This window comes from Rhinopithecus roxellana, chromosome 9, assembly GCF_007565055.1.
Source record: "Rhinopithecus roxellana isolate Shanxi Qingling chromosome 9, ASM756505v1, whole genome shotgun sequence".
In the NCBI taxonomy this organism is placed as follows: Eukaryota; Metazoa; Chordata; class Mammalia; order Primates; family Cercopithecidae; genus Rhinopithecus; species Rhinopithecus roxellana.
Genome location: NC_044557.1, coordinates 45196791 through 45216037, shown reverse-complemented (window position 1 = coordinate 45216037; position 19247 = coordinate 45196791). Strand labels below are relative to the sequence as shown.

Below are 19247 nucleotides of genomic sequence, written 5' to 3'. Positions count from 1 at the left end.
CTTCCTCCTCACTTCTGCATCTTGTTATTGGGCCACAAGAAACAGCAGCTCAACCTTCAGTTTGGTCCAGGAACATTTTTTCCCCCCAAGGCAGGTCATAAAAGCTAAAAATATACTCTCCTCTTACCCTACCACTCTGTGTTGGAGTTGGCCATGAAAAAAATGCTCTGACTTACCTTGTCTGATTGTAGGTGATCATAATAAAAAATCTGACAACAAAGATAATCTCTGGACCGTTTGGCTTCACAGGTGAATTTTACCAAACATTTAAAGAACTACACCAATCCTTCTCATATTTTTCCAAAATGTTGAAGAGAAGGAAACCCTTTTTAATTCATTCTACTAGGCCAGTATTATCCTGATAGTAAGGCCAGTCAGAGACACTACAAGAAAGGGGTCCTGTTCCACACCCTGGAGGAAGGAAATCTGCACAGGGAAACCAAGAAGAACTAAACAGGTAGGCCTTACTGGGTTTCCTCACTCAGTCTTTTGTATTATAATCATACTTTTTTGGTCCAATTACATTTCTACATTGTTGTCTATGTTTCAATCATGACTACCCAATGATATCTCCATAAAGTCTGAAGAGATGGGTTACAGAGAGCTTCCAGTAGCTGAACACAGGAGGTTTCTGGAGGGTGGAGCAGCTGGGGAGGCATTCATGCTCCTGACCCCATACCTCACCCTATGCATCTCTTCATCTGTATCCTTTGTAATATCCTTTATAATAAACCAGTAAACATAGTGTTTCCTTGAATTCTGTGAGCTGCTCTGGTAAATTAATCAAACCCCAGGAGGCGGTCATGGAAATCCCAACTTGAACCTCGTTGGTCAGAAGTTCCAGCGGCCTGGACTTGCTACTGGTGTCTGAAGTTGGGGGCAGTCTTGTGGGATTGATCTTACCTCCAGGGAGATTGTGTCAGAATTGAATTGAATTAGAGGACACTCAGCTGGTGTCTGCTGTAGAACCCATTACTAGCTTATTGGTGGGGAGAAATCCCTACATATTTGGTCACAGAAGTTTTCAGTGTTGATTGTTGTAGTATGAGAGCAGAGGAAAAATAGTTTGTGTTTTTTCCACTCAGAATCACTAATTATTAGGGAAATGCAAATCAAAACCACAATGAGATACCTTCTCACACCTATCAGAATAACTACTATTACTAAAAATTGGAAAATAACAAGTGTTAGCAAGGATGGAGAGAAATTGGAACCCTTGTACGCTGTTGGTAGAAAAGTAAAATGGTACAGCCACTGTAAAACACAGTATGGCAGTTCCTCAACAATTTAAAAATAGAATTACCATGTGATCCAGCAATTCTACATCTGGATGTATACCCCCAAAACTGAAAGCAGGGTCTCAGAGAGATATTTGTACACCCATGTTTACAGCAGGTTATTTGCAATAGCTAAAACATGGAAGCAACTCAAGCATCCATGGACAGATGTATAGATAAGCAAAATGTAGTATATAGACACAATGAATTATTACTCAGTTTTAAAAAGAAGGAAATTCTGACACATGCTACAACACAGATGAACCTTGAGGACATGATGGTAAGTAAAATAAGCCAGTGATGAAAGGGCAAATACTGTATTTTTTCACTTACATGAGGTACCTAGAGTAGTCAAAATCACAGATAAAAAGTATTAATAGAACCATGGTTTCCAGGTTCTGTGGGAAAAGGGGAATAGAAAGTTGCTATTTAACAGGCATAGAGTTTCAGTTTTGTGAGATGAAAAGAGTTCTGGAGATGGTTGGTGGTGATGGTTGCACAACAATGTGAATGTAGTTAACACCACTGCAATGCATGCTTAAAATGGTTAAGATAGTAAATATTTTGTGTATTTTACCACAATAACTCTCACACCAAAAAAAAGGGTGATGTTATAACCAAAGGAGAAGGGAGAATTAAAAAAAGAGTTGAAGGTGTACAAGTGGATGTCCCGGGCCCCTAACCCCAAATGTATCATGAGCACTTCCTTCCACCCTCTCCCTTAAACTTGCTCCTCACCCTCTTTTTCACGTCTCGGCAATATCAGAATGTTCCATCTTATTTTTCATTTCAAAAATCTGAAAATCATTCTTGAACAATCCTCCTTCCTCATTCCATAACATTTATTTTATTTTTTAAAATATTGATTATATTAACTTCAAACTTATTTACTATATTTGCTTTTCTTCTTCCCACAGCCAATAGTACCGTAATTTTTTCTTTAATTACTTCAGAGTTCTCTCTTTAGGTCTCTATCACCTCCGGTCTTTCCAAGCCCTGGAGATGTTATGAATGATTACATAATAGAAATCTGACTGGGACACTCACTGATTAAAACCTTTTAGTGACTCTCGTTGTAGGCAGAAAAGGTCCAATCCCGTTAGCATGGCATGTGGAAACTGTCTTATGCTTGCCTTTCCTTATCTAACTCTCCAGTTTTATCAAGTCTCTGTTCTCTTCACATTTCTGGCTTCCATCATGCCAACTTGCATCTTCTTTTTGCCTCGAGGTTTCTGTTTGTTTTGTACTTTACCTTCTGCTTCTTCCTGGGCCGAATTCATTTTTTCCCACTCCCTTCTTCTCGAGCCTTCCTCATCTCTAATGGTGCCTCTGTGCTAATCCTTTACAAAGTCCGTTTACGTAGGTATCTTTGTGAATTTAGTTATTTTTGAAAATGGAGTCTTCGAATCTAATTATTATTTTTCAATTGGTGTGGAATCATAGAGTAAGAAGATCCAGTTCAATATAAATTTGATAGATAATCAAATTCACGTTCCTGTATTTTCACCATAAAACTAAGTCCATAGATACATCCAAGAAAGATCTTCAAGTAACAGCTCCCCAATTTATCCCATTTATCTTGCCTGGAATTTCTGTGAAGCTCATATAATTTTCCACTTTTTGACATTGTTTCTATCAATACTTACATAGAGGCATAGAGGACACTGTACTCTGAAAGGAAGAGAGGCAGGATTAAGTGGGTATCTCTCCAAAACACACAGTGTGGTCGTAGAGTCCATCTATATTTTGAAGCAGATATGAATAATCCAAAAAGCCAGCCACTTCATCTTTAGAAACACAGGATCAAGTTAAGTAATGAGCTGGCTATCCCCTCTTCCCTAATTCCCACTGTAGCCATCATAGGGCTACAACTTCTGATTTAGAAATACTCCTTTCAAAGTCTGAAGCAATGCTGACCTCAGTTTTCATGTGAAAATTACTTGTCAGCTTTCAGCAGATGACCCAGCCTCTTGCTTAGAACAGTGAATTTTTTCCCAGTGTCTCCAGTACTAAAAGACGAGGAATGACTAAAGATCTGTTCCTGATTAAAGGAGACTAAAGAGACATGATGGCTGAAAGCAACGCATGATCATGGATAGGATTCTGGGTCAGAAAGGCTGGGTTTTTTCCCCCTGTTTTTTCAGTAGGAAAAGGAAAAACTGTCAGGACAACTGGTAAGGTTTGAGTGGGGTCTGTGCGTTAGATAGCAGTTTTGTCATCAGTGTTGATTTCCTGATTTTGATGGGCAATTTAGAAGAAATCCTTGTTTGGAGAAGAGTGGGGCAACATTTCTCAACTTACCCTCAATGACTGAACAACAAACAGCTTGCTTCTTATGAAGAGAGAGAGGGAGGGAGGGAGAAAGAGAGAGAGAGGTGGGGACAAAAGTGTCAGAATGTTGACAATTGTGGAATCTGGGCAAAGAGTATATATGGGAGTTTTCTGTGTTGTTCGGGAAGTGTTTTTGTAATTGTTTCAAAATTAAAAGGTAACAAAAAAAAAAAAACCAACAAAATAGAATAAAGTCTGGGGAAGGAGGTGGCATGAAACAAGAGAAAGTATCAATTGCCAAAAAATGAATTTGCCTAAAAATTCTTTACATGTCAATAAATATGATATGCATAACTCCTTAGAAAGAAATTACTATTTTTTAGCAAAGACTTGGATCCAACCTAAATGCCCATCAATGATAGACTGGATAAAGAAAATGTGGCACATATACACCATGGAATACTACACAGCCTTAAAAAAGAATGAGTTCATGTCCTTTGCAAGGACATGGATGAAACTGGAAGCCATCATTCTCAGCAAACTAACACAGGAACAGAAAACCAAACACTGCATGTTCTCACTCATAAATGAGAGCTGAACAATGAGAACACATAGACACAGGGAGGGGAACATCACACACCTGGGCCTGTCGGGGGGTGGGGGCCAAGGGGAGGGAGAGCATCAGGACAAATAACTAATGCATGCGGGGCTTAAAACCTAGAGACAGGTTGATAGGTGCAGCAGACCACCATGGCACATGCATATGTATGTAACAATCCTGCACGTTCTGCGCATGTATCCCAGAACTTAAAGTAAAAATAAAAATAAAAAAGAACAGTCCTACTACACGTGAATTTTCAAGGTAGTCAGCCGCCTCCGTATGTTCTTAAATAGTGAGCACTTCAAATAAATAACCTTCACCAAAAACAAAAGAAAGAAATTGCCATTTTTATATATACTTATTAAGCAGTAAATAATAGATAAGAAATGGACTTATTTTGTAACTAGTAAAAATAAACTGGAAGTTGTCCTATTAAAAAAATTATTTGCTCAGAGTTAATTTGGTATGGTTGTTTTAAGAAAAATTTTTATTATAAGTGAAGTGATCCAGGAGTAAAAACAATGTAAAAATTCTCTTGAAATCCCCATATATAAAAACTTATTGGAAAAAGTGATGTTTTTAAAAATATTTATGTTAAGCAAATTGTCTCTTGAAATTATAACATCAGTTTCTCTAGTGTAGAAAATACTAGCAAATAGAGGACTGTTTCAATGGTAAATATCACATTCAGACTATTTATTAACCAAAGTTAATTTCAAAATACTTGTTTTCCTTATTGGATATTATAATATCATCTTAAAAAGAAAAATTTTAAATACTGAATTACTTTTCAGATTCCTAGATTAAATGTACACTTTGAAAAGTTATTATATTACTGCATCTATAAAAATTGAAATTGAATGATGAACACAGTAAGGAATGTGATACTTAGAGGTGTCACTGCATGTGGAAATAAAAATCTTGAGATGCTTTATCAAATCCAGCTAAAGTACTGTATGTGCAGCAATAAATTATCAGACATATTTCTGAATACTTGTGTAGCTTCCAGTATATGTTTAACTTTACCAGTATCCATCATCAGTGGCAACCGTAGCATCTTAAAATTTAAAATTATTAAAAACTACTTGATGTCTTAAAATGTCACAGGAAAGTCAATATAGAAAATGAGATGTTGAAGGATCATAGAAAAATGACATATTGGAGAAATAAGTCTTGAAACTGTCATAAAAACAAGACATGTAACTATTCTATAACAAATTACAGTATTCTAGTTCCTTTACTAGGATTAACATTAGAAACAATCTAATTTTAATTTTTTTCTACTTGAGGAAATGGTGCTCACTTTTCTTTTTATGATCAAACCAAAGTGCCAAAGGCTAGTGGTGGTAGCAACAGAAATAGCAGAGAATATTCTTAGTTGAGAAGAGAGACTTGTGCTATGTAACTGAGAAAGATGAAGAGAGTCTGAGCATCCCTCCACCATCTGATAATGGCCAGAATAAAACACCTGTCACAGGACCAGGTCAGGAGAGAATAATGTACTAAAACCCTGTCTTCAGTCACTGTTAGAGAGATAAAGAACACTAATGAGAATTGCCAGTTAAAAAAATACTATTTATTTCTTTGGTCACTCATCCATAAAACATTTATTGAACACTTATGATATGCCAGATAGTGTCTTAAGGATACAGAAGTGAGTGGAAAATATTTTCTTTTTTTGATATACTCATAGAATAGCTCAGGAGACAGCTGGGAAATAGCAATTTGCCGTACTATGAAATAAGCTGTCTAATATACTTCTGTTAAACATTTATTTCTATCTTCACACCATGGGGATTATCTAGCTCTGAACCAGTCTCTCAGAGAAAGAGATGTTTGAGTTGGTTTGGGAAGATGGGTATATGCTGTCATGAGGCCAGCTCTATGTGATTCATGCAACTGGTTGTTGTGAAGGTCCAAATTCACCCTTTGGTGAAGCTATTTACAAAGGCATAGTAATTATGAATACTTGTTCTGCAAGTAACAAGAGCTCAGAGACAAAATTCTTTATAAGAGTGGAATTTATTAACTAACATAATATGAATTTTTGAAATAAAGTGACCTTCGGTTCCTTCCACATTTCTGCTCTGCTATCCTCAGTTCTGGCCCCATCTTTGAGGAGGTAACACATGGATGCAGCAGTTGTAAATATCACGTGCGATAGAAAAATGTGTAGAGGCGAGAGAGACTGTCTCTCCCTTTGGTTCTTTCCTGGGGTGGGGAATTTTACAGAAGCCAGAATTTTTATTTTATTTTATTTTAAGTTCTGGGATGCATGTGCAGAATGTACAGGTTTGTTGTATAAGTAAATGTGTGCCATGGTGGTTTGCTGCACCTATCAACCCATCACCTAGGTATTAAGCCCCACATGCATTAGCTGTTTATCCTGATGCTCTCCCTTCTTCTATAGCCCTGGCCCCAACAGGCTCCAGTGTGTATTGTTCTCCTTGTGTCCATGTGTTCTCATTGTTCAGCTCCCGCTTATAAGTGAGAACATGAGGTGTTTGGTTTTCTCTTCCTGTGTTAATTTGCTGAGGATAATTGAAACCAGAAATCTGATGTTAGGGCCAACTGAGTTCTAAAATGGACTATGGGAATATCATTCTATGACAGGAGAATCAAAACAACAAGGAAGGTTATGCTGATGGGAGACCTTTGCTACACGATCCAGCTGGCCAACAGGCATAGCAATGTATGCTTGCTATCTTTAAAGCAGAGAGTGAATACACATCTAGAACCAGTTAAGCAAATGTTTAACAACTTGCTGTATATTTGAACATCAGCTCTAAATGCACTTTCAACTGCTGAGGCACTTATTTTGAGCTTGGGTCTTAGTTTCCTGAAATTAACTCCAGGATTTTCACTTACCCTGTTTTGCACTATAGATAATTTAATAATTGTTCCATCTATAAAGATATCACATTATATGTTTTCATCAAAAGTAATTCTTTATTCCACTTAAGTTACTGCTTTACAGTACCAAAATATCAACCTTTTGTTTATTTTGTTCACAAAGACATGGTTTGAATAAATATTTTCTGAACTAAATAAATACTTTATAAAAGCAGATAAAAATATAACTATTGTTCTTCTGGTCCCTGACACTAACTTTCCAACATCTTCTAAACTTAACTGGAGTTCAAAACTGTAATGTAAATCCACAGCTACTGAATCTAATCCTTCTTACTAAACTCAGTACCTGCAAAGTCCACTTCCATTATTGGAGTTACAGAAGATGGTTTCAGAAGTAATTGCACTGAGATTTAAATTATTTGCTGCCTTTGTCTTTCTTTTAGAACGCAGATTCCAAACATCTTTTTCTACATGAAACTTCCCCAAATTTTTTCTTATAATTTAAAATATCTTTTAATATAGAGTTTACTTTGTAAGCCTGAAAGACAAATTTTCTAGGCATTAGCTCTGCTTCCTTTTTAGAGCTTAAACCACACACCATTACTCAATGATAATTGTCACCTTTTTTTCCTGTCCTCAATTACCTTTGATTAACAACAATGATAATATATTAATAATACCTTCTACTTCCCTCCAAGCAATTGTAGGTATTTCAGTCACATTAACTAATATCAGCCCATCAACCCTGTAAGGAAGGGAAGGGAAGATATTATTTTAATGAAGAGGATGTTTGAGCACTGTGACTTACCCAAACAAAAAACAGCTGAGGTGGATCAAGAAAGGATTTCTTGTCCTAGGTGGGAAAACATCTCAGCCAGGTGTTTATCAATTTGTTAGGATATTCCTTCAGGGTTGACTCAGCATTCATTGTTCAAAAAGCTGATGTCTATTGAAAATTGTCACCGTTCCACAAGTAATATTTATCAGGTGACTCGGGTGCAAATCGTTTTGCTAGAAGCTAAAATCATTGACCAGAATTTAATTTTACATGCTAATTTTCTATCTCTTAATTTGGAGGTAAATAAAATGAGTCAAATACTGGTACCCAGAATCTTTAGTCTTGCTGCTATTGCCCGTTGGCCATTTCAGAAGAGTCATGTGATGAAGATGCTCTTTAAATTAAGCTACTGGCAGCACCTTAAAGCCTGTCTTTTTTTTGGTGTTCAATTACAAGTGGCTCTTCTCAGCAAGTGTTCCATGATGGTCGAGCCCTTCTTGGGAACCTGGAAGCTGGTCTCCAGTGAAAACTTTGAGGATTACATGAAAGAACTGGGTGAGAAATACCATTACAAATTTGGAAATTGGCAAAGCATTTTGTGATGTGGTTGGGTTTGTACTTTACCATGAATTGTCCTACAATTATCTTTCTTTTGTGATCCTAGGGTATATTCCTGTAGACTAACATAATTTCTGCATCTACTTTTGCTTTTTTAAATTACTAAGTAATAATTGTCTCTTTTTGGGAGACTAGGCCCACAGATACCTCTGTCCCGTCATAATCCATATATTTAAGCCCATTTATCCTTTTTGAAAATACTTCATCCTAACTTCTAGAAAGAATTTCATTTTAGCTTGGTCATTTCATTTAATAACATTTTTCCCAGTTTCAAATTTATAGATAGTAATCACTACCTACAATTAAATCGATCAATTAAATTTGTCTCAAGGTTTAAGTTATAGCTTTAAAACAGCAGTATCAACAAACAAAATTTCTAGCTGGTTAATTTTTACAGTTCTCATACATGTGAGAGATATTTTACAAACATGATTTTGAAGAATTACAAATCTGAAGAAACAGAACATTTTTACTCATTGAATGTCTCACCCTGATATTCCTCAGAATTAAAAACTCTACCTGTCCTTTAATCTCTAACTCAAGTCATATAGTTACACATTAATTATAATGACTTGGGTGTATAATAACTAAACTGTTCTTTACTAATAGAAGAACAGCAATTATTTAATATTTTTCACATTTAATTAAGAGAAACCTCCCTTGCAATAGTAAACTGTATACAAAGCCAAGGACTTTCTTATCTTTACTTTTTTTAACTTACTTAAAATGCTCAATGGATGCTTACAATTATTAATTATGTTCACTCATTCTAGACAATGAAATAACAATGCCTTATCCCCATAATAAGTCAATGTGCTTATAAATGTAATATTTGTTCCTCTGATGTAGTCAATATTAACTTTCTCAGAGGGTCATAAGAAACAAGTTTTTCTATCTCTTCACAGATTTATAGACTCACTTGTTTTGAATTAAAATTGGGGGCGTATATAAAAAACTTGGGCCTTATGGCCAGAATAGCACTTGTATTGACTGGGAGCTGGGTTTAGGCATAATACAAGCAGGAATAACAGCTGAGCAGTTTCTATATGCCAGTACCACGCTAAGCCCTTTCATTTAACCTTTTAAAACATCTGCTGGCTGGGTACAGTGGCTCATGCCTGTAATCCCAGCACTTTGGGAGGCCAAGGCAGGCGGATTACCTGAGGTCAGGAGTTCGAGATCAGCCTGGCCAACATGGTGAAACCCCGTCTCTACTAAAACTACAAAAATTAGCTGGGCGTGGTGGCATGTGCCTGTAATCCCAGCTACTCGGGGGACTGAGGCAGGAGTATCGCTTGAACCTGGGAGGCAGAGGTTGCAGTGAGCTGAGATCGTGCCACTACACTCCAGCCTAGGCAACAGAGCGAGACTTTGTCTCAAAACAAAAAACAAACAAACAAACAAACAAAACCCTGCAAGGTTAAGTATACAGTTATCCACACTTTACTATTGAGAAAACTGAAGGTTAGGAGAGGTAAATAATATGCCCAAGCTAGCAAGTGGCTAAGTTAGAACCTGGGTTTTAACCATCTCACTCTTCTTTGTGATGCAAATGTCTAACACTGCTTCTCTGCAGTGAGATGTGTCATATCAGTTCCAGAATCTAAATGTGAAATGGAGCTTGATATCAGGACAGAGAGGGAGTCAGCTCTTCTGCCCACCAACTGCAGGAGTCAAGTTTGACAATGGGAAATTCCCAACCAGAACAACAGGGCCAGGCTCTAAGTCAAACTCCTCCCACACCCACACGGTTGTTGTAACACTCCACAAGGTGAAGTGCAAGCATTTGATCTCTTGAAAGGCACCACACAAATTTACAATTTAGAGGAAGTGTAATAGTCTCAGAGAGTGAATTTAGCTTTTCAAAATGTCACATATACACCTTATGACTGGGAGGATCTAGCTCAACCCAGATATCACACAGAACATGAAATAAGTTACTGTACATTATCCAAAATTTCAAAATAGGTAAAGTAAGCATTCTTTGAAAATTGACTTCCAAAGTGATTGTTAACAATGTCTTCATAAGGTCCAAGGTTATCTCTGTCTTACAGGAGTGAATTTTGCAGTCCAGAGCATGGCAGGGTTAGTGAAGCCGACAGTAACTATTAGTGTTGATGGGAAAACGATGACCATAAGAATGGAAAGTTCTTTCCAGAACACTAAGATCTCCTTCAAGCTGGGGGAAGAATTTGATGAAACCACAGCAGACAACCGGAAAGTAAAGGTCAGAACTAATTCTTCCTGGTGTTCAACAATCAGGAAAAAGCTAGAAGGTGGTTAGGCATGGTTTACTCTGTAACTTGATTTATCACCAAGTCCATCTGGGCTTGTTCTGTTGATATTCTCACATCTCCAAAGTTAATCCTTTTGCTAATTATTTTGATGGTTAACAACAGGGTTTAAAAATTCAAATTGTTTTCGCTTTATTTTTTCTTATCTCTTTGTCATTCTATGAAAGAGCACATAGAAAGAAACAAACACAAATAGCTAATGCATTGTTTGCCTTAGAAAGAGCACTAATTGAATAATCTCTTGAGACTTCTTCTAGTTGGATAGTACTAAATCATGACAACCAAAGTGAGGATTTTAAGGAAAGAATTTCAGAACTGAAATTAAAAAGTAGATATCTGCTCTCATGCAGGTTAGAAGGTAGTGAGTTGCTACTTCTAACTGATTTCTTTATGCATTTGTAGAGCACCATAACATTAGAGAATGGCTCAATGATTCATGTCCAAAAATGGCTTGGCAAAGAGACAACAATCAAAAGAAAAATTGTGGGTGAAAAAATGGTAGTGGTAAGTTTTCTTTAAATTGTTCTGATTTGATACATGCCTTTCAAGTTACTCAATTGTTTTTGCATCCTGAATTAAGGGTTTGGTCTGAGGAGAAAGGGGCAGGGTGAGTTTAGCCTGTTATCTACCAACTCTAATAGATTCCTCTTTGCTTTTAGGAATGTAAAATGAATAATATTGTCAGCACCAGAATCTATGAAAAGGTGTGAAGAAAGGTCCACAGCAATGAAAACTTGTTCACTGACAGGGAACTGGTACTTGAAGAAGATATGCCTCAGGGCTAGTGACTTTTTAAAAAATGTCTCAATATAAATTTGCTCAATAAAAACATCAAATTAAGCAGAGTTTTGAAGCTATTTGATAATGAGGATTAGGAACAGACCAATGAATTGATGAGGCAAGAAGCAACTTGCCTGTGGTGTGATTGTAACAGCACCAAAGTCCCCTCTGTCCTCTGCCCACCTGACTTCCATAGTCCTTGAGCTCTCACTGAAGGACCCACTCTGTTTAGGTTAAGGCATTCTATCAAAGCCATGTGGAAATTCAGGTGACCTCCTAGGTAGCACAGATTCTAAAAACCAACATTGCTGACTTTTTATTTTTTCGCAAGTCTATCCCACTTAAAGCAGATACATAGATTAAATGATGGTGATATAGACAGATAGATAGCATTAAATATCTATTTAATAGATACACTATGGATGTATCTATTAAATAGATGGATGTCATACACTATGGATAAGTTGCTATAAAAGAGCATTTAAAACAGTCATCTCGTTTCTCCATAAATCCATTTAAAATAATCAGGCTGGTGCATCTGTCACAACTGTTTACAACCTGGCCTTTGCAGGATGACATTTTATTACATGCCAGTCCTGAATTTCTAAATGCCTAGTAAGAATATAATTGTTAGAGCTGCACAGAGTCCCTTAATAGTTTCACCAAAGGCTGTTAGTAGAACTTCATGTTCTCATGGCTCAGGGTAAAACAGCCTAATGGAGGTAAAATTAAAGGACAAAGCCTAAAATGCTGTGTGTACCTATAGCAGTGGAAAAAGGAGAAAGAAAGAGGAGGAATTTTGTAAATAATCATTTTTTGCCTTAAATTTAAACATAGATAATATTTGGTCAAATGTAAGTCCTTAGAGTCATGCCTATTCACTAGAGTAGAATGACCATGCAATTTGTCATCCAAATTGGACGGAAATTAAAATTGAAAAGGGGCACTATTAACAATTACACCTGGAGAGTAGGCACAACCTGGGGCTACTGGAGGCAAACTGGGGGTTACTGGCACCTTAGTAAGGGTGAAACTGAAGGGTAATGAACAAAAGGACTACAACACGGGGTTGAGACATGAACTGAATCCCTGGCCAAGGAAAGAAACTAGGGTTGTCACATTAAACCCTGAAGACCTTTGAGATTTCAACTGTGGCTGGAAGTGATGGGCTTGGTGCTGGCTATGCAGCTGCTGGATGTGGACAATGATGGTCATCCCAGCATGCCATGTCCTCCTCCTTCCTCATGACTTGAGTATGCACAAAATGTAAACATGCCTATGTTCCAGAAGTCAAGATGGTGTTCAGCCCCTGAAGTGATGTCTTGCACAAAGGGGAACATGGACCAATTCCTCCTTAATCAGCCTCTGCAAGGGAGCTGGAAATGACAGCTGCTTTAGTGACGTCTCAGAGCAGGGTCAGAGAGTTTTCCACAACTGTTAGGGAGAAGAAATTATGCTAAAAAGCACTAAACACTTACCCACTTAAATCTTTGACTTCACACAGGCACGATTAACAAAATAATACTGCTGTTCCTAATTTTCAGGATATTTCTCTTTTTATGTATGTCACAGCTCAAAGCACAATGAGCCTGAATGAGAAACAAAACCCCTATGTTGAGTATTTTAGTAGGTGGAGTCAAAGATACTACTCCTGAGGAAATCATTCATTCATTCATTCAACAAGTTCTTCTTAGTGATCACTGAGCATCTGATGCTGTCTCAGGGACTAGAAAACATCAGACTTAGGTATGGTGTTCACAACTTCCCTTTTATATTTGATGTAGCAGAGTCATCTTGAAACATGAATCCTTTTAATTTCAGTCAAATCCTGTGAAAATTTTCTTTTAAAAGTATGTTCAAAGGTATACTTAGAATCATTGATCTTTATTAAGAACTCACATAATCAGTCTCTCGGTACATCTGACCTGCCTTCAAAAATTATCATCTATCTCTAAGTAAATAATAACATGATATTTGTTATCTTGTATTAGATTTATTATGGAAGAAAGATAATAGAGGGACTTTTCATTATAGTGAGTGAATCAATGTAAAGTCATTATTTGTTTACTTTCTAAGCAGGTTTAAAATAAAACAAAGTGAGAGAAGTTTTTATTCTCTCACATAAAAATATTCAGAATAAAATATAAATAATATTCAGAATATTTTTATAATATAATTTATAAATATATTTTATTCTGAATATTTATATTATTGTACATCAAATCCACACTGGTTTGTAGGAAAGTATTAATTATTTAAAGATCAATCATGCTAATGCCATCATTAATATATGAGTCAAGAATTGTTCACCATAGTTTCCTTGCTACTTAACACTATTAATAAATTATGGAATAATAATTATTAAAATTAATTAATTAAAAGAAATTATTATAATAATATGCACAATAATTATATATTATATTAATTATATTATATATTAACATACAAATATTTATATTGTTAATTATGTATTATATTATGTTACATATTATTAATATAGTAATATAATAAATCATTAATATAATTCATTACTAAAATTAAAATAATTTGTTTTAAGCGCTTTTAGTAATATTTAATTTTTATATTTTTTGCGCAAAAATGCAATAAACATAATGGACATACTTTTCTTCACTGGCTATAAAAAGACAATGGACTATCCCAAAGATAGTAACCAAAAGTAGATGAAACATAAGGATGAAGTATCAGGACATAGTCTAGTCCCAAAACATACACTCTTATGATTTCTGTCCTGAATATTTAGGCCAAAAATTTATCTATTCATTTTGGAGTTTGGTATCCAGGTCCTTGTGTGCCTTTTTCCAGGAAGGTGGGGATCGACCATCTAATTACCAGCCCCACTGATAGGACAGAACTCACCTGTTGACCCAAAGATGCATGCAGTGAATGGAATGGGGTTGGAGGACCAGTCAGACCAGGACTGGAATACCGCTTCTGCCATTGGCAGCTACATGAGCATGCATGAGCTGCTTAATCACTTAAATTTTCTCCTTTGCAAAATGGAGACTTATCTACTTCTCAGGGTTGTGAGGGTAAATGAAGCCTTATAATAAGGACTGACATAGAAAATTCCTCAGGTCTTCTCATTTTTTCCAGATCCCCTTCTGAGGTTATAAGGAAATTAGAATGCAAAGAATAAGAACAATGTAATTGTTGAACATGTGCACTAAAACAGTGAGCAGAAAAAGAGATCAAGAGGGTCTCAGCAGAGGTAAGCTTAGAGCAACTAATTGAGAAAAATGAGCAGGGAATATGGATTCTAGTTTACTTTGTAAAACAGAGTTCGAATATGAGTAGATGCTTATTAAAAATAATATCTTTCATACATAAGTACATAAGTTACAAAGCAATTTCCCAAAAGTTATCTTTCTTGATCCTCAAGAAAGATTTTTTTATTTTTATTTTACAGATAATAAAACTTCAGCCCAAATGAAATCCATGTATTAGAGTAAGTGATAAAGCTAAATGAGTACTCCAAATTCACTATCACATTCTATCTTCCTAAATTAAGAAATAATGTCAGAACATGATGTACCACAATTTGAAATCCACTGTGACAGAGACGGTTAATTACCCAGTAGAAATCTGGGGTTATGCTTCCATATTATAGCATTGTTGTTAGAAAGAGTCTGCCAGCCAGGCACTGCATTGCCCAGTCCCTCCCCTGTCTCCCTAGGGGCTTAGGACAATTTTGCATTAGAAACTGAGTAGAAGTGATATGGCCACTTCTGAGTCAAGGACATCTGTGCCTGCCTGCTTGGAGGAGAGGTCTCTGAATACCTGAGGTCATGGTGTAGGCACAGGATGAATGGATCCAAGGCCTCTGAGTCACCCCATGGGGAAAAGCTCCCCATAGACCAGGAGCACTTATACTGGACTGGACATCAAGCAAGAAATAAACTTCCAGGCTAAGCCACTGAAATCCTGGAGTATATTACAGCAGCTAATATTGCTCTGAATAAGTGTGAAATTTAAGAGATTTCATTTTTACAGTTTATCTCCAGTCATGAACATGTTATAAGCTGGAATTTAACTAAAAAAAAAAAAACTAGTTTTCAGCTATTTGAAGAAATAAGGAATGGATTGGCATGAATTAAAAAAAAAAACACTGTTTAAACATGAATTTAATTGATTCTCTGATCTAACTTTACTTAGTCTGAAATATATATATAGATGTAAAAAGTTCATATGTACATTATACTTTCAAGCCATCATACCATCTTAATTGTTTAAAAAAATTGTAAGACACAATCAAAGAAATAAAGTAGAACACAAAATAGGCTACCTGGATACCACATGATTAGAAAATAACCTGAGGTTTTGAGTTTGTATTTTCTCCTGCTGAAATAAAGCTAGGCACATACACATTTTTCTTTTCTTTTTTTTTTTTTTTTTTTTGAGATGGAGTCTTGCTCTGTTACCCAGGCTGGAGTGCAATGGCACCATCTTGGCTCACCACAAGCTCCACCTCCCGAGTTCATGCCATTCTCCTGCCTCAGCCTCCCCAGTAGGTGGGACTACAGGCTCCCACCACCACGCCCGGCTAATTTTTTATATTTTTAGTATAGATGGGGCTTCACTGTGTTAGCCAGGATGGTCTCGATCTCCTGACCTCATGATCCACCCGCGTGGGCCTCCCAAAGTGCTGGAATTACAGGTGTGAGCCACCATGCCTGGCACAGACACATTTTTTACTATGTTTTGCAAGTGAATTATTTTTAAGGGATTCCTTTTTTTCATAGCAATATGGAGCAAATGGCTAAATCCTAAAGAGTGTCTCCTACAGCTCTTTGTGCTAATAGTACAATCTACTTGGATGTCCTGTATCTGGAAAGTGTTAATATCACCTTTTCTCTAAGATGAAATGCAAATAAGTAGAAAAATGGGGAAAGCTCAGTATATGTTATCATGACCAGAGAAAGAAACTCAGATGCACAAATCTTGTCTTTTATTTACTCCCCAGTGTGTTAGTAACTCCAATTCTCAGGTCTTCCATTAGCAATAATGATGTGAAATCTTAGACTAGCCTTTGGAAAAGAGGCCACGGTGTGTTAGATTCTAGCAAAAAAACAAACAAACACCGCTAATTGAATTATTTAGAGGAATCACAAACACTTCTTTCCTTTCTTTACTGCCATTCAACAAAAAAGAAAAACTATTAACTACTTTGGGGCTGCGTAAATGCAATCGTCACCATAGTAACCAAAAGACCAAATATCCCCTGGGAGATGAGAAAGTTGCATGAAATCGTTTGCATTAAGAAAGCAATTTTAATCTTGAAGTTGTTAAACTTAGAGCAAAACACTTATTTGAAACATGGAAGAGGAGGTTATCAGCCCGGAAGTGCCATCGTCACCTTATGCTAAATAGCTGTCTGGGAAAGGTACTGGCTACTCTAGTTAACTGACTTCTGAAGATAAATCAGATCATTAGTCTCATGATGGTGTCTAAGAAATTTCATAAAGTATCTTCCTAGGTAGTAATGGTCAATGGGCTCTTAATGGCATTTTCACAGTATCTATCTGCAAATGGCAAAAAATAATAATCAGATATCATGTGTCTTGACTGTTTACTTAATGTCTGTCTTCCTAACTAGAGTATAAGGTTCATGAGGGAAGGAGTTGGTGCTATTTCACTCATCATATTATCTCTAGTACTATCACAGTTCAAGAAATATATGTTGAATAATTGTCTGCGTTTATGCTTGTGAGATAATGTACAGTGAATCTTAGATTCATCTTACGTGCACTTTCCTAGTATCATAATAAGATTATGTCATACTGAACATGGAAACAATTGCCTGCTTTTACTGCTGACTAAAGGAAAGACCAAATGAAGGAATGAGTGTCACTTAGTTATCTCCCAGGTCTTGCTCTTTCTGTATCTCCAGAAAAAGAAAAGAAAGAGAAGGCAGGGGAGAGAGAGGGGAGAAAGAAGTTTAGAAGAATAATACTACTGATCATAAGCACTAGTTTTTGATGCTTTCGTAACATTTATTATCTGATATGATGCAAACAAAAACCACAAAATTTTTTATTTTCTTCATTCAGTCAACAAATGTTTATTCATTACCTACTGTGTGGCATGCATGGTGTTTTGCACTTGGGATACTACATGAGCAAAATCACACATTGTCCCTGATCACATGGAATCAAGATGTCAGTTAAGCTATTTATCATGTTATATTCAAAATTTATAAACATCGTCATTGCAGTAACTGTTAAATGATGATATACATGGTAAAGAAACTATTAGGAAAGATGGTTGAGTTAATATCAAGAGAAAGTCACTCTAAAGGGCCGAAAGGATGATTGAGCTGAGAATTAAGGATTAAACATATGGGAGTGATTACGTATTACAGGGAAAGAGATGAAGGGAGGTATTGCAGGAAAAGAGAATGACACGTACAGAGATCTTGGTGGAGGCTGGAAACTGGGACCTTTTTTATTCTCTAGAAGAGTTTGTGTAACATTGGTATTATTTTTTCCTCAAATATTTGTAAGAATTCATTGATGAAGCCTATGGGCATAAGGTATCTTCATGAGATGGATTTTAAATATGGATTTAATGCTAATAGAATTGGGAGTATTCAGGATTTTTACTTTCTCTTGCATTGTTTTTCATAAACTGTGTTTTCTAAGAAGCCTGTAAGTCTCTTTTAAATTTTTTTATTTAACAAATTTTAATTTGTTGACATGAAGTAGTTTATATTTTTATGATCTTTTTAATATCTGTAGGATATATTAATATGCTTTCTTTTCATTCCTGCACTCAATAATTTTGTCTTCTCTATTTTTAATCCATCTTCCTAAGAGTTTATCAATCTTACTAGTCATTAAAATGCTTTTGGGTCTGTTGATATTTTCTATCTTGTTTGTTTTTATTATCTGCTCTATGAATTATCTATTTCTATTGTCTATTGTTTCTTTTACCTTTTAAGTATATTTTCTCTTTTTATTCTATTTATTTTTGATTAGCAATATGTATAAAAATTATATAAATAAATTTAGACCTCGGGTGACATTATCTTCTTTCTCTGAAGAGGGTTTATGTTTATTTCTGACTAGTAACTTGGTTCACTAGCCATCCCAGATCACATTAATCTAATTTTAAGAATTGACTTCATATTAGCACAGGTATATTTCAAGCTTATCCTTACTCCTGTGTTGCAAGAGAGTCCCAAGACAAAGTGTAATGATCAACCAGGATTCTTCTTCACTTTTCCCCTAACTCTGTAGCATTGTCATAAATGTTCCCTGGATTTTTTACCTCTAACCTGCCTCTTGCAGAATTCACAGATCCCTAGTGGAGCAGAAGCTCCAAATATTGGATTTGTCTCTCTGGATTTGCCTTTCTTTCCCAAGTCCTAAGCTCTTAGTTTTTCTCTGCCTTTTTATCTCTGATGCCTTGAAGATTTTTTTTCTAATTTTGTTCATCTTTTTACAGTTGAAAAGATGGGTTAATTTCCTCATCTATCATGACTGGAAGTGAAAGTTCTAAGGTCTATTTTTATTTTCTTCCCAACTGTTTATTTAAAAACGACACTTTTTAGAATGAGATTCAGTCATTGGCAACAACATAGATGGAACTGGAGCACATGTTAAGTGAAATAAGCCAGACACAAAGAGAGAAATATCACATGTTCTCACTTATCTAAAAATCAAAACATTTGAACCCATGGAGATAGAGAACAGAAGGATGATTACCAGAGGCTAGGAAAGGTAGTGCAGGAGTTGTGGGGGAGTAGGAGGGAGGTG

The 19247-nt window shown here is 36.1% G+C and overlaps 1 protein-coding gene across 2 annotated transcripts; it reads left to right on the top strand.

Moving 5' to 3' along the window:
- Positions 1 to 405: 405 nt before the first annotated feature.
- Positions 406 to 11533, top strand: FABP9 (fatty acid binding protein 9). Of its 2 annotated transcripts, XM_030938107.1 has the most exons (5): positions 406 to 457; positions 8237 to 8335; positions 10453 to 10625; positions 11095 to 11196; positions 11352 to 11533. In XM_030938107.1, exons 2-5 carry the CDS (start codon positions 8260 to 8262, stop codon positions 11400 to 11402), a joined length of 402 nt encoding a protein of 133 aa, XP_030793967.1. In that variant the 5' UTR covers positions 406 to 457; positions 8237 to 8259; the 3' UTR covers positions 11403 to 11533. The 2 variants fall into 2 exon arrangements, with proteins under 2 accessions (XP_030793967.1, XP_010376779.2); XM_010378477.2 differs by lacking the exon at positions 406 to 457 and having other exon boundaries at positions 8230 to 8335; positions 11352 to 11526.
- Positions 11534 to 19247: the final 7714 nt, after the last annotated feature.